The sequence below is a fragment of the Accipiter gentilis genome, chromosome 26, assembly GCF_929443795.1.
Source record: "Accipiter gentilis chromosome 26, bAccGen1.1, whole genome shotgun sequence".
NCBI lineage: Eukaryota > Metazoa > Chordata > Aves > Accipitriformes > Accipitridae > Astur > Astur gentilis.
The window spans coordinates 21648527-21671798 of record NC_064905.1 but is presented as its reverse complement, the minus strand read 5'-3'; the positions used below and the strand labels follow the sequence as shown (position 1 = coordinate 21671798).

The 23272-nt window shown below is 48.5% G+C and overlaps 1 protein-coding gene across 1 annotated transcript; it reads left to right on the top strand.

Moving 5' to 3' along the window:
• Positions 1-896: 896 nt before the first annotated feature.
• Positions 897-15994, top strand: SPRY4 (sprouty RTK signaling antagonist 4). The gene is made up of 2 exons (XM_049829937.1): positions 897-1058; positions 11587-15994. Exon 2 carries the CDS (start codon positions 11633-11635, stop codon positions 12530-12532), a length of 900 nt encoding a protein of 299 aa, XP_049685894.1. The 5' UTR covers positions 897-1058; positions 11587-11632; the 3' UTR covers positions 12533-15994.
• Positions 15995-23272: the final 7278 nt, after the last annotated feature.

The following is a 23272-nucleotide window of genomic DNA, read 5'->3' as shown; positions in this document are numbered from 1 at the left end:
CTACAGGTTGCACATACGACATGCAACTACAGCGATGGCTTTTGCCTGCATTTTCACGCCGGTACTGCCAGCGAAACGCCCAAGCCGTAAGGCACAGCTACCCGGGACGGGAGTGTGTCACGGCACCGCAGGGAAGGCAACGAACCGCAGGGCTAAATACGGGAAAAGGAAGCCGAACGCTGCAGGAAAAATCAGGAATATCTTCTCGCTTCACGGTCGCACACCCCAAAACCGGGGACGGCCGAAGCCTCCAGCTTAACCCGCCCCCCCGGGCCCGCACAAAGCCGCCCGGGCTGCCAGACCCCGCCGGCTCCCGGCGAGAAGCGCTGCCCGAGCTGCCGCCCTTCGCCCCGCTCCACAGCGGAGCCGGGGGGGCCGCTCCGCCGGCTGGGGGGGGGGGGGGGCTGCCGGCAGACCGGGGCATCCTCACGGCTGCTCGCCTCTAACGGAGGCGCCGGGGCGAGGGGCGGCCGGGGCAGGGCGACCCCGCAGGGCTCGGAGGGGAGGAGGGGGCTCGGAGGTGCCCCCCCCCTTCATCCCCCCCCCGCCCCAGGCGGCCGGGAGCGCGGAGCCCCCCGCCCCCGCTTCCCCCGCCGTTACCTCCAGCCCCGGGCGGGGGGCGCGGTACATGCGCAGCTGCCGCCTGCCCTCCATTCATTAAAAAAAAAAAAAAAAAAAAAAAAAAAAAAAAAAAAAGGGGGGGGGGGGGGGGGAAGCGCGAGCCGTATCCGTCCTCCGCAACACACTCCTCTCCAGCCCCCCATTCATAAAAGGCAGCCGAGCATGCGCGGTGGCGCCCCGGTGCCCACCCATTCATAGAGTCGGGAGGCCGCGCATGCGCAGAGGGAGCTGCTGCCCTCCCATTCATAAAATAGCCATTTTCCCAGGCAGCGGCGGTTGCAGCATCGCGGCGGCCGCTGACAGCGCCGCGCTCGCAGGTCCCTTCCCGCAGCTCCAGCGGCTCCTGCCAGGATTTTCCCAGGTCCGGCCCCCTTCGTCCGTCTCGGATTTAGGATTAACTCGCCTATGGAGAGATGGTCTTAGCTGAATTACTTAAAGTAAGTGCGAGATCTGTGTCTGCGAGCAAATGTTAAATATTTTAAACTAGGAAAAATAAAGCCTGCTTCCCGAGGGAAAATCTTGTGCTCTGTCTAGATGCATTCGTCTAGTCCCTTAAAGATCACTGATCATAAGCATATTTCTGACTATGACTTTTCTAACAGCAATTATCTATAATTATATATAGTGGATAGCTGCCTGGTGCTTGACAACCTAAAGGAGACTTTGCATTCTGAAGAAATATCCTGTTTCTTGTAGAATTTGCATTTGTGTTCCTGTGCTTCTCATTTATACCTCTTTTCTGTGTTCTTCCATCAACATCTGCATTTGGTGTACGTATATGGCAGGCAGGTTTCACCATACTTGCGTCGGGTTTGTTTGCAGGGCTTTTAGAGCAGAATAAGGCTCTTCTTTCTGTTGTTGGGATGTCTTCTCCTTCATCCCTTCTTCCTCCCCCCAAAAAGGAGCAGAAATATATGGACACCTGGGCTGACAAATAAGAATTGGATATTTCTTGCTCTGGAATATGAAAACTGATTATACGCATTTCCTGTCTTTTCCAAAGCCCTATGTCTTGTTAGTGTCAAATAGTTCTGAGCTGTCTCCATAATAGGACACTTCAGAGATCAGCCACTGGTGTGTCAGATCATTCCTGCATGACCTTTGCTCTTCAGCATTTTATTTCATACAACTGCCTTTTTTTCTTTTTTTTTTCTTTTTTTTTTTTTTTTTTTTTGGCCTCAGTGCCTTATTCCATCACTGTTCTGTTCCCTGTCTTGCTGTATACTTGGTTGCTTCAGTTTTAAATCTGGGTGGATTATATATTTTAAAGGCTACATAAGTAATAAAATGTGTACCTAGAATCATTTCATAAAGGTATATGAAATATATTATATATGGAGGAAAAACCTGTCTTGGCTGTTCTTCTCTACCAAGTGCGTAGCAAAGATAAGCCAGGATTTTATTTTCTGGTACCAGTCCTGGCGTCACAGGAGAAAGACAAGCCTAGAGACGACATGTTCTGAAAATTCATTATCAGAAGGGGAATGGAAAAAACAGAAAGGGGCATGTAAAAGGCACAAAGGTCTTAGAGGAAAGCAGGACTGGAAATGCAGACCTTGGAAATGGCAGTGCAAATGAATATCAGCATTAATCACAGAAGGAAAAGGCTTCACTCTTTTTCTTCAAGTGACCAAGGGTCTGATTTCTTGATTTAAGTCTTTTACAGCCCCAAGTTTTTCCTTGAAGGGTAAAGGAGAGAAAGAAAGAGAAAAGGAAAAGCATCCCTGAATTGACTGGAGTAGAAAAGGCACGTTCTAGATTCTTTAAAACTTCGTCAGCTGCTACCTTTCTTCCATACCATGCTAAGGGTACAGTATGTCAAAAAACAGCTCAGGAATTGCTGTTTGATTAAGTAAAGAGAAACCCAGCTTTCCCAATATTAAGGCTTCCCCCCCTCTCTCTTTATTTTGGGTTAAAGAATAAAGCTACAATTTGTGCACGGAATCACAATGATCCTGATGACTAGCTTCCCCCTTCTCCATATAAAAATGAATGATAGCAGGAGGAGGGGTTGTTCTCAGTTATTGGAACCCCACTGGGGATGTCTCATTGATAAATGTGCCGTTTTCCATGGGCTACTGTGTTGTCTGTTGCTAGAAGGGACTCTATATTGGTATTATAAAATTAGAGGACTATTTCTGAATGCTGCAGTCCTTTTGAAATTCTCTGTGAGGTATGTGCAGGGGAGAAATTATTTGTTCTCCTCCTGAAACAGCAAAACAAAAGCTGTTTTCACAGAATCATGACTAATTCCCAAATCATACTGGGAAATGCAACATCTCAAAAAGCAAGCCCCCCTCCCCCCCAAAAAAAATCCTGTTATCAGACTTCAGTGAAATAAAATTCACAACCCTTGCAACACTACAGCAATAATTAATTCACGGTTCTGATAGTTTTCCACATATTAACAATAAAAGCAAAAAAAATCATTAATCATATTGCTATACAATTTTCCAAATTCAGCCCAGTACTTAAAACTGCCTTTTTATAGGCAAACAGTTGCACAAGTATTGTTTGGGTTTTATTCTTTTTAAATGCAATATAATGTATTTCCTTAAGGAAGTATAAAATCCTTCTAATATGGTTATCATTTAGTACCATGAGCTTAATAGATCATATCTGAGCTTAGTTTTCTGGCCTTAAAATAAATGTTCTTATCCAATAAAAAGCCTTGACTAAGAAATTGGAGTCCCTAGAGATCTGAACGTTAGTGGGCCAAAATGTGCTTTATTCACTCGCACCATAGGAACAGACAGAGCTGGACAGAGACAGCTTCTTGGAAGTCTACAGGTCTCATTTCCCAGCTTCTGAATTTCCACGCTCTGGCAAGAATTTAGTGTCTCATTTTAAAAATGGCAGGTTTCCCTAATAAGCTTTCTAATTTTTTTTTTCCTTATTACTCGTAGAGAAAGTTCTAGCTGTCCTTAGATAGATAAGGCTACTAAGGAGGGGAGCAAAAAGAATTAATATCAATATTTTGTTAATACTAATACACACTTTATGGAAAAGAGCTTTTTTTCTTTTTTAGAACACTTAGAGCTTGACTCAAAATTCAGACAGCCTAACTCAGTCTTAATGAACTCCAACACTGTATATTATTCTTAATCACACATTAAAAACATGTGCTTACTGAAAGGTCTCCTTTAACTTCAAGTATAGTCTTCTCTCATTAAAAGCTTTTATTGAACCTTTTGACTTCCAGCAGCAGCACCGCGTCCCTCGTCACTGCTGGGAGGTCTGGACAAGAGGATGGCCTTAATTCCAAACAAAGGCAATGGCAGAATTTGTTGCCTTATCACCAGCCTCTCCTCCCTGGGGACTCGGGGAAGCGAGTCCTTTATTGATCCCTCTCGTTCGCTCTGGTGGAAGCGAGCCCCTCCAGCAGCACCCTGCTCGCTCCCACGTTCCTCCCCAGGTCCCAGCCCCACCACGCCTGCCCCGCTGGGTCTGTATCCTCTGTGAAGCCCTATAGCTCTTCCCTGTGCAAGTGTTTTTTGATAGCAAGGATAGCTCTTATGCCAGATACCCTGGCTTCGTTTCCAGGGTATGTCCTGGGCATTTCCCTCTTTCCCAAAGGGCTGTAGGGAGGAGCTGTAACTTGCTGGTGAGTCCTGGCCACCAGCACCGCTGGCGCCAGCAAGGCAGGGTTTGTGCACACCCCCAAAGCACAGGACGAAGCTGTGATCAACGCCTTCTAGATAAGGTTTTCTAGACTGTGTAACCAAACCACCGCAGGAGAGAGAGTAGTTATGATTGTTCTAAAAGCAGTGATAAATCAGAGGAATTTTGCTCTGGTTACCATAGATTCTGAATGGTGTTGGCTTGCACAGGCCTTGAAATATGTGCCTGCCCTTGACAGTAGACTGCCCCAAAGTATATTGTTTTCAGTTATGATAATTTCTTTGTATTCAGACTTATCTGTAAAGATTCTATCGCTTTTATTGTTTTCTTCCTGTTGCCCTATTGTTTCAGCAATTTGCGTGTCCCACATAGCAGAGAAAATAAGCAAATTTCCGCAGTACGTTTACTGCACCTATTACTACCTGTATGCTAATCTTAATGAGGTGATTGTCACATCTCTTTCAGAGACTGGAATTCAGCTTTTGCATGCATAATAACGGGTCTAGTATCATAGTACGCAAGAGGAGGTGTGATCCAGCTGTTAGGTGACAATATTCAGAGCTCTCTGCTCCAGGCGAGTTCAGGCCTTACCGCAGCCCCAGCGCACGGCTGCCACGGGCATCAGCCGCGGCTTGGCCTTTCATCTCGCTGGTAGTTTCTCTATCCTTTCTTCACAAAAGCTTGTGATGCTTCAATATTTGGAAAATTCTTGGAAACCTGTGATTGAAAATTCCTATAGAAAACCCAAATTTGCTTTACTCTGCTTATGGTAAGAAGGCAGAAGGCAGCCCTTGCCATACCATTACTCTCCATCCCTCCTAGTACCATTATAACCATTATAGATGTCCTAGAGCTGGCCACCACTGTCACAGCAATGGGCAGCACTACACCGCCTGTGTGTTCAGCAGCTTCCCGGCGTTCCAGGGCGCAGGTCCACGCTCAGGAGAGGGGGCACCGGCGGCGTTGCAGAACGTGCACAGGACGGTCCAGTGCCAGTAATCCCAGGAGAAGGCTTGGTTTGCCGAGGCAAATGGCTCTTCCCTGACACTGGTGCCGTTCAGGCACAAGAGAAGGGACGGGCTGCTCAGGAGGTGTAATTAAGGCATAACTCATTAGAATGAGGTAAAGTGATCCCGAATCTGGTACTTGCAGCTTACAAAGGATAGAAAGAGTTGACGGTGGCTACGTGACTTCTCGGATCATACTGGTGGTCTCTCTATTAGCAAACACACTCCAGGCACCATGTTTGGGGCTTTTCTTTCCTACGATATTTAAGTCTGGGTTCAGTCGTTTGCACATCAGCATCTGCTTGTTGAAATTTTCTGCATCTTTCAGAAATGGGCTGGGCAAAACTGTGATACCTTGTACCTGGTGCTGGGTGGACAGGAGGTGGGTCATGGGAGCCCATTTTCCCATTTTCACGTTGACTTCACTGGGACTGTGGGCACTGGGGATGTGTCAGAGTCACACCAGCACTTCCCAGGGCCAGGTTTTGCAGGATTGCTTCCACACGGTACCTGATTCTGGGCTTATGTCCCTTATTCTCTTTACTCTTTTGTTACTGCATACATCTAGAATGTGTTAAACATATGAGAAGGTACTTATTATTAACTAATCAGTAACTGAGACAGGTATAAACATTATATATATATTTCTGCACTCTTTAGATATTTAAGTCAAGATCCTTTTTGTTTTTCAGTAACTGGAAGACAAGTTATCCAACTCCACTTTGAAAATAAAGATACTAGAACCTTATGCTTCAGAAAAAAACATTCTGAAGACATTAATGAGAATGAGCTTTCTTGGGGCTTTATATGAGTTTCTCATGGAATTGCCTACAAGGATGTAGCTTTCTGTAGAATGATGTAGGCAAGTCCAAAATCCTATTAAAAAAACCCAAGATCATCTTTGTTTTAATTTCATATGACTAAAGAATCTGACAAAACATTTGAGTCTGAAATAATACCAAACACTTTAAAATAACAGTTGGTTTCCTACAACTTCAGGACTTGTAATTATGTAGTACAATAGTAATTTTAAATTGGCAATATCTTGATGAAGAGTTGAAACAAGCACTGCAGCACATTTATGAACTTGACTTTTGAATCCAATTTTACTCCCTTGGAAGGAAGTACATTTTGACTTGAAAATTGTATGTGGTGAGCAACCATACAGTCCCTGGATGGCGTGGGGGAAGAGACATTTTCTCTACATGGGAGTTTGTTGACGCGTCTGCTTTGAAAAGAACTTCATTGTTTCACCTACCTCTAAAGAAGGAAAAAGTCCCAATGTAAGAACATACTCATGAATTTTTCTTCCTGTTGTCTACTTGCAGAAAACTGCGTGTACAATTGCAACCAGTGAATTTGTGCCTACGCTAATGCTATAATATGTCTGTAATTACTGATGATCAAAGATTAACTAATTCTGTTTACAAGTATGCTGTATGGCATTTTTTCTCAATTAAAATGCAATTTAGAGTCAGGCTGGATTAGTGCAGTGGATGACAAAGGAACTGCATAAAGTTTCATAGCTTTTGCAAAGTATGCTGCTTAAGTATCTTAAATCTCCTTTTCTGCTTTCTCTCTTCTATTTTTCTTTTTTTATCTACAATTTTCTTTAAATGACACATCTTGTTATATTAAATCTGTTCAATCTGAGCAACTCATTCAATATCTGCAAGCAGTACCCAGCTGCCCTTGCCAGAAAGAGAAGCTCTGTTCACAACACCGGCATCACAAACTTCAGTCCTTCCTTCTCACAGCAGATGAGCCCTACGAGAGAAATGTTCTTTCTCAAGGGGTTTGACACTTGCAGCTCATCTCCAGTAACCGTCCCCTTCTTGGTTAGCCAGGGCGGCTGTCACAGGCAGCTTCCCATACTCCAGTTCAAGCGGGGAGAAGAAAGGGGGAGATGGACAGCTCAGCCTATTCTTTCTTGCCTTCCCTCCCAACCCAAGTGGCTCACGTTTGTCACCACTTCTACCCAGGGCTGCTTCAGACACACGGTGGCCGGTTCCACGTGCCGTATGCTGAATTAGGTCACCTCAACATCTGAGCCAACACCAGCAACTACGAGACACAGTTGACCACTCTGAACCCCACCTTGCTCACCTGCACAGGCCTTCAGAGCCAATGCAGGAGCCCCAAGGTTCCACCCCTTCAGCTCCTGTCCTTTTTCAAGGTCTTAAGTCCTGCCAGGTCACCCCAAACATTAATTTTCATTGGGGATGTGGCTGGGACAGAAGCTGGAGATGACAAGATACCAACGTTGTCCTTGCTGACAAGCACCCTGCGTGCATGATGGGCTCCTGGTGGGGAGCTGCAGAAGGGCATGGTGTGCTGCTTCTGGAGTGGGAATGAGCTTTCCTGCTGCTGAGAGGACATCTTGCCAGATACTCCTGTAAACAACCACGAGGTCTCCTTATATCTGCCTGCAAATTGACTGCATTTCAAAGGATGACTTGCTTGTATTGTTCCAGTCATCCTGGAACAGTTTCAGACTGGTTGCAGCTGCATTTTTTTCCCCTCTGGGGAACACATCAACCAAAAAAGGTCAAGTTAGTTATGATGTCTGGGAGGATCTTCCAGGGAAGTCGGCAGGATCCATGCACATACCCAGGCAGGCACACCTCAGCCTGCAAGACTTCACAGGAGCAGTCTGGCTTCTCAATTTGCTTCTGGTCCAGCGCAAGTCCTTAACCTGCAAAGTTGACCGGATTCCTCTTCTTTACCAAGAGAGATGGAGTGCTGTGTACGTACACAGCTATGTAGTACCCTCTGCTGAAATCTTTCTTTTCATGGGATGCAGACATAAAGCTTAAAGCAGAAACAGCTCAGGGAAATATGTGCCCAAGGCACGTGCCAGTGGAAGCACACAGACAAAAAAAACCTGAAGCAACCACACCATAAAATATCGTCATCATTGTCCTCTGGGCAGATCCCAATGGAGGAGAGCCTCCTTGCAGAACGAACACCACCCAGCTCACTCTCTAGTTCCACACTTGAGATGTTTGACCTGGATCTGTCAGCAGCAATCTTACTGCACTGCTGAAACTTCTGGCGACGAGACCAGCAGCAGCAATGTAGTCACGGTCCTTGGAAAATTCCATAAATATAAGAAATTTCTGACTATTAAGCGTAGCTTGAAAGGTGAGAGGAGTTAACTGTGGAAACGCCCTGCTCAGGAGTGAGAAGGCAGGGCAGAGGTTGAAGGACCATGTGTGGCACTAGCACCAAAAAGAGGTAGGGTGTGTATCTCTGGTGTTGTAAAGGTGATCTTCAGCAAGAGAGACTTGGTGTCCAGAGCAGGGGTCTGGGAATTAGGAGAGCTGGGTCTTAGTTGGCTGTCGTCACTCCAGAGGTTTTATCCAAGTAGGTCCTCTGCCCAAATATCTGCAGGGTCTTTGAGTTTGCCATGTCAGGGCTTCCATTCCCCTTGCTCTGCAGAAATAATTTGCCTGCTACAAAGTCAGTTTGGAACAGTATTATAATGAAAAAGGTGATGACTAATTTTCAGCATCAACTATCCTAAAGTGTGGTGTTTAGTCCAGGGTCCATCTTCTTTCTGTGATAATTAACTCTGAAATCCTGATTAGCATTATCTCAGTTAAGCCATCTTTAATGTCTGCCTGCATATGGCCGTGTCTGTGTATCAGGAGTTTGCGTGTTTTAGGAGCGCCTGTGGCTATAATCCTTCCTCAAATTAATCTGAGGACATAAATTCCATGTGATGTCATCGCCGGTTCTGGACCATCGCAGACAGTGCAACTACAGAGTTAATATAAAGCCTAACTGCCAACTCCTGTGTGCTGCTCCTCTTCCCGGGGGGGGGCTGCCCTCCCGCTTGCCGGGGCGAGGGGCTCCCGGAGCGGTGCTGCCAGCGATGCAGAACGCCCTCAATGTGCCAGCCTGGCTCTGAGCTGCCGTATCGGGGAAAATCAACATCGGATCGGCCTCGCTGCATTGACAGAGGCGGCGGATGCTGCCTAAGGGCTAAACAGCTCTCCTGCACACGCGTGCTGGCACACGGTGCGCCTTAAAATAAATAATGCTCCACGGGTCCAGCCTAATCCTGCTGTGAATGGACCGAACTCCAGTTCTGAACTGAGTTCTCTGAACTGAGTTCGGGCCAGAATGCAGAGCCCCGTGCTAGAGGTTATTTAAAAACGATGGCAAGGCAACGCTGCCAGCGGCATGCAGGAGCAGACAGGTAGCCTTGTGTGCCACCATTTCCTCCAGCTACCTTCCATCTGACACCGGCTCTGCTGCACTTACTCTTGGCAGCCAAAACAGCTGCATCTCTCTCCTTAAAAAAAAACACAAAAAAAACCCCTGTGAAATCAAAGTCTTCCTGCAAACAGAACACCTAGCCGATAGAGAACTGACTATTTTGCTAAACTCTGACTTGCAGCAAGTACTTTTTATACCGTGAGACTGGATTCTGACATACAGAAGAAAATCAATTTTTTCCTTCTGCATGCCCCATAGTTGTCAGAATCATTGCTTCTTTTTATCTTTTATATACAGTAAATAGGAATAGATGCTTTAAAAACTCTCTTGTTTCTCACATCAGGATGTCAATGAGCTATGAATAATGAAATAAAAAAGCTTCAAATGAATGGCTAAGACCCAGCAGAGAATTTTAACTAGTGAAGAGAAGCAGCATAAGGACTGCATTACAATAATCATAAGCACTGCTAGATAAAGCACTTTTTCCTACTCGTCTTGCACAGTGGACAAAAGGAGCCTGGCAGGCAGGACGCGGTGCCAGCGTACAGAGGCGGCATGTGCCGTACTGACCACGCGTTGCCGCGCTGGCCCCCGGCGTCAGCCCTCTCTCCTATTGATCTTGGGAAACCGGGCAGATTTTCAACCCCTCCAATGCCAAGTGATCTATCAAAGCAACGATTTACAAAAATAAATGTGGACTCCAGTAACATTTTTCAGTGGGTAAAAATGCACTTCCCTTTCTCCTTCCTAAAATGCATAATTAGTTCATGCTCCAATTTTTGTAGCGTTGTGTTAAATTTAGGGGGGATGTGCTCTTACGGAAGGGCATACATTTACCCTCTCACATGCACACGCTTCTCCTGTGTGCCTTGGTTGTAGCTGGATGCAGTTTTCTCCTGACTTTTCTTTCGGACTGCTGTAATATTAAAATTTTTCACACTGTTGGAAAAGGTTAATTTGTTTGTCTGAACACAGACAACTGGCAATGCCTTAAGCTGTTCACCATTTCCTTTTTCTTGATACCAGAAGCTTTTCCCCTCCTGCAACTTGCTCTGAAGCTTTACTCACCACTTCTTTAAACTGATCTCCAACATTATATTATTTATGAATAAAGGTCACCCCGTGAGGAAATGGCACATCTACTAGAAAACAATGTGCACTTTCTAAATTTGAACCAAGTCGTTTCCGTTCTTTGATTTAAGTTTAGTTACTTCCTGTGGTTTCTTGTCCTACGCCGCTGCTGAATCTTTGGATCGACTCCAGGATAAATTGCACTCTTTCAATGAAATTAGAAACTGCGGCAATAGACGGCTTAGCTAGTATAGCTAGTAAACAGCACTTAAACTAAATATTAGTCCACTTAGTGTTTTGGAGTGCCTAATTACCTGCCCGAGGTGACATATGCGGTCCGACCCGTGTGCCTGCTCTCCCCGTGAGCTGTACCCGTCCGCTCCCACCCTGGTTTGCAACCAGACGAGCTGCTGAGCAAGAGCTTCCACCTCCCGCAGGAGGGCTGAAAGCAGCCTTTGAAACCCACGGCTCCCGATGGAGACGGGACGCTGCCTCGCCGAAGCCAAGCCACCCTCCCACAGGCAGATTCTGGGTTAGCAAGGACAAGTGCTCAGCCCCACGCTCCGAAGCATCTTTGTACCGGGCCAGCGCTCCTGCGAGCCACAGTTTTGCATCAGGATTTTGGGGGTTGATCAGGGTCAATTGGGGGAAAAAAAACCCCAATCTTAGGTAAGTCATTGCAGGCAGTTGGCTGACAAGAATACATGTGAATATGCACCGGTAACCCTAAGATGTGCTTTCCGTCAGTAAAAATGATGAACGGGCACTTCAGGAGCCGGCAGTAACGGTAGCCTTCCCAGGACCGGAGGAGCTATATATGGCCAAGGTTAGGGAGAGGAAAACAGTAGCAAAGGAGGAGCGATGCCCTTTATACCAGGGCAAGTGCTCTGACTCCCTTGGACACAAGTTTACCTTGTAAGACCTTCTGCATAATAACCAGCATCAGCAAAGAGCCCTGTTTGGGCCGCGGTTGCAGGGTAACTCAATAACAATGCGCTCTTTCTCTCCCCCGCCCCTTTTCTGTCTCCTTTCCTTCCCCCAGGATACTTAAGAGCAGCTTTTTCACCGTTAATCAGACTGCTTTATCAATGGAGCCCCGGATTCCCCACAACATCACCGTTGTCCCCAACTCTGTGATGGTCCAGCCCTTGCTGGACAGTCGGATCCCCTATGGGCGGCTGCAGCACCCGCTCACCATCCTGCCGATCGACCAAATGAAGACGACCCACATAGAGAACGACTACACCGACAACCCCACCGCTTCCCAGCTGGCGGCCCAGAAGCATCCCCGAGGCCCCCATGAACCGGCCTTGACCAACCAGCACCTCCAGCGCTGCGAGCAGGACGTCACCCACCCCTGGATTTCGTTCAGCGGGCGCCCCAGCTCCATCAGCAGCAGCAGCAGCACATCTTCCGACCAAAGGCTCTTGGACCACATGGCCCCGGCGCCCGTGGCGGAGCAGTCCTCCCCCAGAGCGGTTCGCATTCAGCCCAAGGTGATTAACTGCAAGCCCCTGGACCTGAAGGGACCCGTGTCTCAGGAGCTGGACAAGCACTTTCTACTGTGCGAAGCCTGCGGGAAATGCAAGTGTAAGGAGTGCGCGCTGCCCCGGACTCTGCCTTCGTGCTGGGTGTGCAACCAAGAGTGCCTCTGCTCGGCGCAGAACCTGGTCAACTACTCCACCTGCATGTGTCTCGTCAAGGGCGTCTTCTACCACTGCACCAACGAGGACGACGAGGGCACGTGTGCCGACCACCCCTGCTCCTGCTCCCACTCAAACTGCTGTGCCCGCTGGTCCTTCATGAGTGCCCTCTCCCTGGTGCTCCCTTGCTTGCTCTGCTACCTGCCGGCCACCGGCTGCGTCAAGCTGTCCCAGAGATGCTACGACCAAGTGAGCCGGCCCGGTTGCAGATGCAAAAACACAAACAGTGTCATTTGCAAGGCATTGCCCGAGAGCAAAGCAAGCAGGCCAGAAAAGCCCTTTTGATAGTCTGGGAGGACAGGGAGCGGGAGGATGCTCCACGGAGGGGGGGTGGCGTTGGCTCTTTTTAATAACCTGTGTTCGGAGGATGACGTTAGCCTTTTGCCTTCGGAGAAAGCAGAAGCAACTATTTCCACAAACTGAAGCGCTTTGGGTTATTCAGGGTTTTGGAATTGGTCAGAATTTACATAGACGGGGCCAAAGGAGGAATCTTAATAATGTAGAGTGAAGGCTGAAAACCTATGTGTGTCATGAAGTACAGCTGCTTAAAAACTCCTGGTTCGGACGGACGGCTGCTCACCATGCCTGCACACCACAAGAACCATGAACTGCTCGCTTGGCAGGCACGGCCGCACAAGCAATACCAGCTGTGAAAAGCTGCATTGGATTCGTATTCAGGGTGGGCATCTTGTTTTCGCTTTCCTTCCAAACTCTGATTTACTACCAGCAGCCGGTTGAAGGTGACGGGTTAACTCCCTCCACCCTCCTTCCCCACCTGCACACTGTTAGAAGGGCCAGTTGCACACAAAGTACGTGTTTCCCAAAAGCTTTCTGTGTCCCTCAAAGGTTTTGAACCAGAAGTAAAGATACAGTTCATTTGTTTAAGGGTCTTTTAACAGTTAGGCATATTGCTTTCTTTGAACCCACCTGGCTACATTGATTTGGAGCCTCTTTTTAAAGCAAGATGGTAGCAGGGTTGCTCCCTCCCCGGGAAGAATAGCAGCAGGATGCGTTCAGGCAGTTGCATCAGCATCGTGTCATTCTGCCTGTAAGCTGATCCGTAGCATCACGTTCTACTCAATGGAATATTAATTTTACATCAACAGTACAAACCCGCTCCAGAAGGATGTTGGTCAAACCCCGTTTCCCCAACACGCATGCTTGCTCCCCCAGTGCTGGAGCAAAGGGGATCTTGACTCATGCCACAAAGCAAAGACGTTCAGTGCTTGTTTCTCTAAACCTCTTAAGCTCTGTTAAGAAGTCACAAAAACCTAAGTGTACAATACGCATAGGTGTATTTTCATAGGGATATCAATCCAGTACCTATTCTCCTGGAACAAGCTCTTTGCTCATTAAATACTAAGATTTTTAATTTTTTTATGTCTTGGGGATGAATGGCGTTTGCTTGAAGTACAGCCCATTCCCCCATCTCTATTGCTGCTGTTCAACTTTTGCCTCCTCTGTACAAAAGTGTGTCTTTTTAAATGTAGAGAATGCCTTTAATGTTTATTTTAGTGTTAACAAACACTAGGGAAAGCCAGGGGAGGGAAGAGAGCATATTTAAAGAACGTGCCCATGGTTTTCAGTGAGCGAGTATCATCGGCTTTGTCCGTGCACTCATCCTAGGGCCAGTTCTGCAGTCCCTTAAGATGCAGTAAGCCCTTTCTCTTGACAACTACAAGGTGCTAAAGAAAATCTTTGTCCAAACATGCAACACTATTAAGTAGGTAGGTACTTGTTGCATGCAGAAAACAGATCTAGATTATTTTTTTTTTTTTTAATTAGAGGAGATTTCCTCAGTAAATGCACAGCAGTGACAGTGAAATGTCATCTCTAATTAGATAAGCAATAGGCAGAGCTCATGTAGCATTTCCAGGAATCCCGTTTGCTTGGTTGCGATACAGTTGCTGCGTAGGGGTTGGCAGGAGCATACTGATGGGACTTCTGGTGTCTTTTGTTTTCAGAATTCATTTAACCTGGATGACTTGGGGTTTGGTTAAGCTTAATTGTAGATATTTATTGAATGAGGAATTTAATAGAAAAAAACAAACAACTTTCTATATTTATAACATTTGCTAGCATGTATATGATAAATTATAGAAAAAGGGATACTACATCTGTCACCAGATATCAATTCCTATGGTTTATCCTCGTTTTGACCATATGGGGACACCAGAAAGAAGGAAGCAGGTGGGGATCCAGAGCTGTATTTATTACCTTGCACAAATTGGAGGGGAAAAGATAAAAGGAAAACCAACCTCAAACTAGCTGAACTGTTAGTTGAATGTATAAGGTCTTGTATTTAATAAGAGAAATCATTTTCCTAAGATGCAAACAGGCTAGAAAACGCAGCAGGAGAGGTGTTTACCTGCTGCCCTCCTCTATTGGGACCATACGTATCCAAATGGCCTCCACCTGTGGTTGTTTTGCCTTCTTGACCCTCTGTCCCTGGCTGTTCCTGGGGGACCTGAGCTGAAAATCTGCAATAGCAAAGCCCATGGCTTAGATGCATGGTCCTTGCAAGCAAATACAACGCTGGAGTGGTCGCCACTGTGCCAATCTACACTCATGTATATACACCCAGCAATCCCGTATGGATTTACTTTCATTGTACATAGTTGTAAACTATTTCTCTGTTGGTTTCTTTTAATATGTAAGTCCTGCTATGGCGTAAGCCGATCCCATGCTGGAAGACTGTAAAGCATTAGTGGATGTGTTAGAGCAGTGGTAGATGTAGCAGCGGGACCCTCCTCTCCTCCTCGCCCTCCCGGCACAGCGGCCGGACTCTGCTCCATCAGCTCCCGGTCCAAGGCACGGCAAGAAAGCGCCGAGCTCTTTGCAGGGCGCTCGGAAAAGTTCGGGCTCAGCCGAAGCGGGGGCTCCGCCGGCCGTGCTGTGCCGGGGGGCCGGCGGAGGGTACGTCTCCGGTCCATAACATCTTTATTCCCCTCTCTTCCCCCATCCCAGCGCCTCCGTTCCCCCGTCCCCTTCTAAGGTACTTGGGTCTCCTGCCACCCCCGAGACATGCCGCGGGCACGGTGCCGCGGAACCTCAGCCCCGGCGAGGGCACGGATGGAGGCGGCAGCTCCGGCCGTCCTCCCTGCGGGTCGGGTCCCCGCCTCGCAAACTGAGGAACGGCCGCTAATTAGCACAAACCTCGGGCGCGATGTTCGCTCGCCGGCCGTGCCGGTGCGGTGGGCTGGGACCACGAAGGCAGGAGGGGAGGGGACGGCAGGTTGCCCCGGGATGGGAGCCGTGCCACCGCAGAGCGGCTCCGGAGGAGGAGGAGGAGGAGGATGGCGAGGCGCTTAGGCTTTACCGCCCTGACTGCTAATTGCTGTTCATTGCCGGGTTTTGTCCTCTGCCCGCACGTGGAAGGAAAGACCCAGAAAGCAAGAAGGGGTGACTTCACGGCACGCTGGCAACGCCACGCTGCGTCCCTCAGCAGAGTGGCTTCAAGAGACAAATAAACCGTCACCGCACCCTCTGTCCCAGTGCCCGCCGGGTACAAGGAGAAGCTACTAAATTCATGCTGTTGCTCCTCGGGCACCGGCTTTCCCACCCGGACGAGCCCTCGCCCTTTCGCAGCACTGGGTATTCCCCCTCCCCTCCCACGCTCAGACACGCTGGTAGAGGTTTCCCCCTTCTCCTGTTACTACCCCACCACATACACACCCTGAAAAGTTACCACAGAAGGTTTTCTTTGTATAGAATATTTATTTTGAAGCTCTATTTTAATAGTATTTATTTTAGAAAGTCTACTATTGTAAGAGTTCTTCTGTTTGTGAAGAAAAACAAGTACTGATGAATGTACTGATCTAGAAATTATATATATATATATAAAAATATATATTGTTAAATATATAAATGGCTGTTGTGGTTTTTAAAAAAAAACGAAGAACGTTTATAGCAATTATTCTAAAGATACAAGCAGAGAATAGCCCCAAATCAGTTATTTGATAACTGCACATATCAGGAGCAATTGAGGGAGTCGAGAGCCCGGGTGGGATAACTCAATACAGACGGCACGCTGGCTCCAGGGATGCCGGCACGTGGTGCGGCCACCCCTCACCCCAAGGGGAATCGCAGACCCCGGTACGCGCCGCTGACGGTTGTGATATGCACCGTGCGGCTGCCGCCTCAGCCACCAGCTCCGTGTGGGAAAGCCGTGGCAGAGCTCCCCATGGGAAGGGGCACCCCCGAGCCCCCAGCACGGCGGGGACCCCCCGCACCGACAGCCGGAGTCGGAGCGAGGGGAGCCCCAGAAGAGTGCGGCCCCTCACCGGGATGCTCTCCAGCCCCACGGATTTATTCCAGCTGAGGGACTCGGAGCGATGCTGGGGTTGTCCTGCCCTACGGCCTGGCTCGTCGGGGTGCGGGTCGTTTAAGTGTCCCCCAGTTCTCCTGCAGCGGGGAAGAGCTAGCTCCTCGGGGAGGAGGAACGTCCTACTCCGTCCACTCGGAGCAATTCTCTCCTTCCCTCTGCCTCTAAAATATGCCAGGGAGACTTGCGTTGAAGGCAGGCTGCTTCTTCCACAGGGCTAAAGCTCAACCCATAGCGTGAAAATTGGGATATAGAGATTAAAAAAACAAAACTCGAGCTCAGTGGTACCCACCGCACAGAGGGATTTTGCTGACCGGCACATCCCACAGAGCTTCCCTTGACATTTCAGAGCCGCTCCCCGCTGTCGTGCTTCTCGTTTCTAGGAGCAGAGCCGGCACTTTTAGTACACCGAGCGGTTAGAGATGGGGTCAGCTCCAACGCCACAGCCACACTGACGGGGAGAGGAGGGACGGACCGCACGAGACGGGGTCGGAGGCCAGAGGAGACGGCCAGGAGGGCTCTCCCCTCCCGCCCGCCGCCTTCTCTTGCGCCCACCCCAGCGTTAATAACACGATAAGTACGTGGCCTCAGGCAGGTGTCATTTTCATCATTTATGAGTCTCCAGGACAGGAGGGGAGCTCCAGTCTATATCGTGTTTGCACACATTTCGGCTGCCTGCGCGGTGCTCTGCGGGGCTGCGCATCCCCCCGCCACCCCCGGGCACCCGAGATTAGGGGTACCTCTGCACGCAGGGAGCGGGCGGGGGACCGAAACCCCCCCCCCCGTTTCCCCAAGTCATTAGAAACTCTTCCCACGTTGACGCCAGTATTAGCTCTCCATGGCCCAAATTCCTCCGGGGAAGGGGCAGCGCGGGGCAGGATGGACAACGCCGAGTCACTCACGGGCAAACACGCACCTCGCCAAAGAGCGGGGCATTGTTTCCTTCACAGTTATTTATTTCTAGAGACAAAAAGTCGGAGCTGCTCCTACGGCGTGATTTACCCAGGCGGGGCTGTGCTGCCGACACCGGTGGCTGGATTCAGAGCATCCCTGGCTCCCATCCACCGGCACACACCACCCCGCCTCCCCCCGCTGCCTCGTGTGTCACCAGCATCACGTTAGACTGCTAAAAATAAAGTATACGGGTTATTTTTCACCATTCCTGTTATGTATTTGCACGCACTATGGAGCCATGACTCATTAAAAGACATGCCATGTTTTGTGTCATCCGCAAAGGTAACCCGAGTGCTTTACCGGGCCTGAAATAATATTATTGAAACAATAATGTTGAGTTAGTTCCTGGATCAGATAAAGAGACTATAACTGCGCTGTACAGATCATGACATCTGATGCCAAAAAAAATTGCAATAAGGAAAAGATGCTGAATTTGTTATGCTGGTGGTGGGTTTTGGTTTTTTTAAACAAACAGTCTGAGCCAGGATGTATAAATTTAAATCAGAGTTTGGCAACACTGACTGATGTCTTGCACATAAAGCTTTAAAAATATCAATTCGGCGTTCACGTCTCTCTGCTGGAAGCAAACCAGAGCACTCTTGTTGATTTGACTAGTAATATTTTTTCAGTCGAATTATCACCTTTTTTAAAATCATTTTTTACACCATTTTCAATAATAGACCATTGAAGGAAACCAGCTCCAACACCATGAGCACAGGTTTTAAGATGGCATAGAGATATGCAGAGCTAAAAGTATAACAGACTTGCCAGGTCCAAAGCAACCACGGCTCTTGGAGGTCAGACCAGAAAGGGAATTTCTAGTGAATCAAAGCACCCAAAATACCCATTAAGCAATGCATTAATACTGAGTGAATGGGCTGAAACTTACAGAAGTGAGATAAAAAAGTTAATTTTGAAATTTCCTTTAAAACTATTTTGCTAAAATATGTACTTAATAAACATGTTGACATTTTTTTCCAAGGGTTTAAAAAACACCCTTGATGAGATGCGAGATCTGTCAGCGTTGCCAGCAGCGGGAGGAGGGGACGGGGAGAGCAAACAAGCAACGCTGGGCAAAAGTTGCATCCATCCTCAAAGACAAACACTGCCATAATCTGGCTTCACACCGAAAACTAAATAAAGCCCTGAAAATGGGGCTTTTCAGTCACTGGCAGCTCTGAGGTGGGTTTTTTTGGCCGGGGAGCAGGATGCATTCTTCCATGGTGAGACGCCTCTGCAAGAGCGAGGGGAACAATAGACACGACGCGATCCAGGAAAAGGCAGGAACCGCGGCGGGCATCGGATGCCCCGTTCGAAAACTGGGGCTCAGGCGGTGCAGGGCTTGCTCAGCACCCTGCCACGGGGGACCCGGCAGGATCCGGCCCTCCCACGCCACGTGCACAGCACCGCTCGCTCTCAGCCGCGGGACCAAGGCAGAACCCGTCCCCCACGTGTGGCTCATCGGGGGCTGTAACACCAACCTGCCCAAGCCTCTCCAGGAAAGGAATTTTTTTTTTAATTCTTTGCAAATTTTTTTTTTTCAGTTCTACAAACATTTACAAATGTTTTCCCACCGTGTGTACACACGCCTGTAGGTGCACAGATACGCACGCACGCGCAGGCGGAGCCCGGGGGGGGATTATTTGGTGCCATTCCCCTTAGTGAGCACCTCTGCTCTGTTTACATGGAAACTAGATAAGAGATTCAAGGTCTGGTCTGTCTTTCAAAAAAAAAAAAAAAAAAAGTTATTAAAAGTCAGCAGATCCACATCCATGATCATGCTGCTAACACAGGAGCTTTTCTTTCATTTCTTGAATTTCCAGGTGTGGTGCTGGCGCAAGCGTGGCAAGCAGGAGCCCGGCAATAAATAGTTCCTATCGCCAGGATTAGACACCAGTGGTGTGTGAACGGGCACGGCGGCAGCTGTGCCAGGAGGGAGAGCCCCGTGCCCCGGCCAGTTGAGTCCTCGCAGGGGATCCACAGAGCGGTACGTGTCACCCACGGGTGAAGTCTGGCCTTTTGTGAGCGGCAGACAAATGGCCAGGATAAAGATAAATTGCCTTTGCATTTTGCTTTACTTCCTAATGATAATAACCTCCCGTGTGAGACAGCGAATCACCGGGCTGCCCGCTCTGACCCCCGCCGAGCGCCGTAAAACTTTAGGGATCTCCTCAAAGAGCCGAGAATGACCGCGACCCTTCAGAGGGCACCTGCGCTCCCACACAAAGCGAATGCTTCCTTTCCAGGGAAATAACGAGGTGGTTATAAACATCAAGGCAAAGCCTTTCGGCAGGGAGACGCAGGTCTCGCCCCTCCTCTTGCACCCCACGCTAGCGGGGGGCTCAGAGCCACCCGTGCCCTGAACAGACCCCGGGGGCCCGAGCTGGACGCCGGGTTTTGAGGCAGAAGAGGGGTGAAGGGGGTTCACAGAAGCTGCTGGCCATGCCTCGGCCACCAGAGCCCATCGTGGCCCTGGGGAAAGCAGCCCTGGGCACCCAACCTGGGCACCCAACCTGGGCACCCCGAGGCTTCTGCTGCTTGCTCCGGGGTTGTTAGGGCAGGCAAAAAAACGACCAGCAAGCTGAGAAACAGCAGGCAAAGGCATGACTGGAGGAGATACTCTTCATAAGATATTTTTTTCTTTAATAAAAATAATAATAAAATAAAAAAACCACAACCCTGTGGGTCTCCCTGGTGCCAAGACAGCTGCATCTATTTCACACGGGCTCAACCGTCGCCCACAGCAGCAGCTTGGGCTGAATGACAGCTCAGGACTCGGAGCTCACCCCTGCCCAGCAATCCCCACCACCTATTAAACCCAGAAAATAGCAAAGGAAATCGTGGAGAATTTCTGAACCAACCAGCCAGGATTTCAAGTCTGGGTTCTGCAAATCCAAATGGGGTTTGTGCTCCAAGCACAAAGGTCCAGGATTTTTTCAATAAAAAGCCTGACAAAATACATTTCAGTATACCTAAATAGAGGGAAGATTGAAATGTGGGCTGCCCATTTACTCCGTAGCACTGCAGCTTTCATTGACATTTTTCTTCCCCTTACAGCAGGGAATAAATAGAAGTTTATGCATAAAGAAATTCTTATGAATAAATCATAAAACCAAGTTCCGCACGATGCCAGGTATGTTTGTGATTATGCGATGCAGTTATGTAACTGGATTTTCCTAATCAGAAACATGATATTCTCGGAGCATGAAACTGGGACGCTCTGCACCACGTCCCTTCGCTCCAGTTGCCACAGTGGAGCCTCCGACCGTGTGCGGAGCCACAAAATCCTCCACTAAGAAACGTCCTGCTCTCAGCTGGGAAGGAAATGGTTCACATTGCCTCTTCAGTGGAACAGTCTTGTCCAAACAGATGCTAAATCGTGAACGTATGAATAAAAAATCCGTTACTGTTGATACAGCATTTAATCGCTTTCATGAAAAGGGTGAGCTATTAGCACAGATTCTCCACTTGAGAAACTACAGGGGTCTAAACAGGGGTCTATGGGTGAAAGTGCCTAGGGCCCCAGAAAAACCAAATTTTTATCATCTCTCATGTTCAAGGACATGGAGTTACGATTCTGTTTCCACCAGCTGCCCCTTCCCTCCACAGCAGCCTCATCACACTGCCGCACTACTGCAAATAGCTTCGAGGCTGGCGTGAACCAGCTTTCCTGATATTCCTGTAAGTAATCCTTATAAAGACAAGTACCAATTTTATTTTTTCCTTCACATGGGTGGCTGCACCCACTGCTAAGAAACCTCCAGCCGTATCTCAGAGCGACTGAAGAGCAGCAAAGGACTCGCACCTAGCCAAGCGCGATTCAGTTACTGTGAATTAGGGACAGGACAAATCCCAGCTCACCAGCACAGATCTGCCTAAAACTCCAGCAAAAGCAACAGCATCTCCACAGCCACGGTGCCCGTGGGCAGGTCCCTGCCGCTCACGGCACCCCGTCCTCACCGGAGCCTGGGGAGCATCGGGAAGCGGCACCCACCAGCTCTCAGCCAGGAGAAAGAGGTTTGGCCGCACCGTTTCTGAGGGAATAGGAAGTGGGAGTGTAAAATAAGGCCAGAGAGTGCTCACTGCCATCCAGAGATTAAAAAAAGGAAAAAAAAAAAAAAAAGAAAAAAAAAAAAGAATTTAAAGGACCCCATGCTGCTGGGAAGTGATGGGCTTTTCTGCGGGTCCCAAAGAAGTGAGTGGAAGATGCAGGTTAGGACTCCAGCGAGGCAGCAATATATCTTAACGATCCCTCAGCCAGCTCCTTTTCAGGGTTAGCCTGGCTAAACGCTGTAAACTGCAAAGGAAACCCAGAATGACAAACAATTGTAGGAACCTGAAAAACCAAGTTCCTCTGGATTTCATGGGAAGTGCGATTTTAAATACTCCGACCTGTCTGTCTGAGGGGAAGTGGGCAATAAATAGCAGCCTGGTTGTTATCAAGAGGATGTGAGCTATTTATAAAAAATTCTTGGGCTTTTTGAACTCTGTTTAAAGAGGCAATATCCTTCACTTGGGTAATTGGGGAACTAAAATGCTAAAGCAAACAAGATTACTCAGCCACCTTGGGAAAGTTTAGTGCTTACTTGTGTGTTTCTGAAATTTCAAGCATATTTAAACAGCTGCGCTGTTATTGTCCCCAAATCCAGAGGAGAGCATGAAAAGGTCTTTCAGACCACTGCGCACGCAGGGACGCACCAACAGCCGAGAGCTGCTCCCAAATCAGAGGGATCTGACCATCGCAGCTCAGCGATCCCAACAGCTGACGGCTATGTTTCTTAATTAAATAGTACCTTACATCAAGGAAATCCCTCACCTGAAAAGGGGCTTCTACATGCTTTATGACACCCTGGCTTCCCAGCAGGATTAAACTATCTCCAGCTCCGAGACAAAGCGTGGGTATCAATGCATGCGGGTTGCAATAGCAGAAGAGGGGGAAGATCTTGGTGGGAGGGCAAGGAGAAAAGGAAAACGGGCACCCTGCGTAAGGCAGGATGCGCCCAACACCACAAACATACAAGGCAATAAAGACCTCCTTTTGCTCAAGGGAAACCCATCCCACCCCTCTGACAAATAATGGTCTTTAAATAAATTAGGAAACTCTGCTGCCTTTGCTGGGACAACCACCTCCCCATCCAGCCTTTGGCAGCACACGGAGATGCACCCAACCTTCAGGTGCTTTCAGAGAAACGGGGCTGACAGCCCCGGCGCGGTGCAGAGAGCCGTGCTCGGGCACAGCCGTCCTAGGAGGGATGGTTAAATGCCCAGGTCACGCTGGCCGCGGTGCCCTTACTCTCCCAGCACCATGCCAATGACCAAGGAGTGATGGATTTAGGGCTCTTCAACTGGGCAGCTTTGAGCGTAAGCCTCTGGGCTGCTCCCCTTCTCCAGGTCCTGACCCCTTCGGTGCAAAGCAACGGCCGACACACGCCAGGGAAACATCCCTCCCGCTCCTTCTCACTGTCCCATGATCCACATGTCAGGATGTGGCACAGAACGGAGCCCTCAAGGGTTTCCACTGGCTGCTTCTTTTATTTTTCTGAGCACGGCCGTCGGGCAGACAACATTGCTCCTGTGTGGGAACCACACACAAAGTGTCCTGACAAAACGATGGCATCGTCTAAAATATACAAACATGCTCAAAAGAAGGAAAACCATGAAATTAAGGATAACAAACAACAAAGAGAAACTCACACACAGAATCTGTTAGTGTTTATGAGTCACTAAGGCCTTCCTGTCTCCTCTTA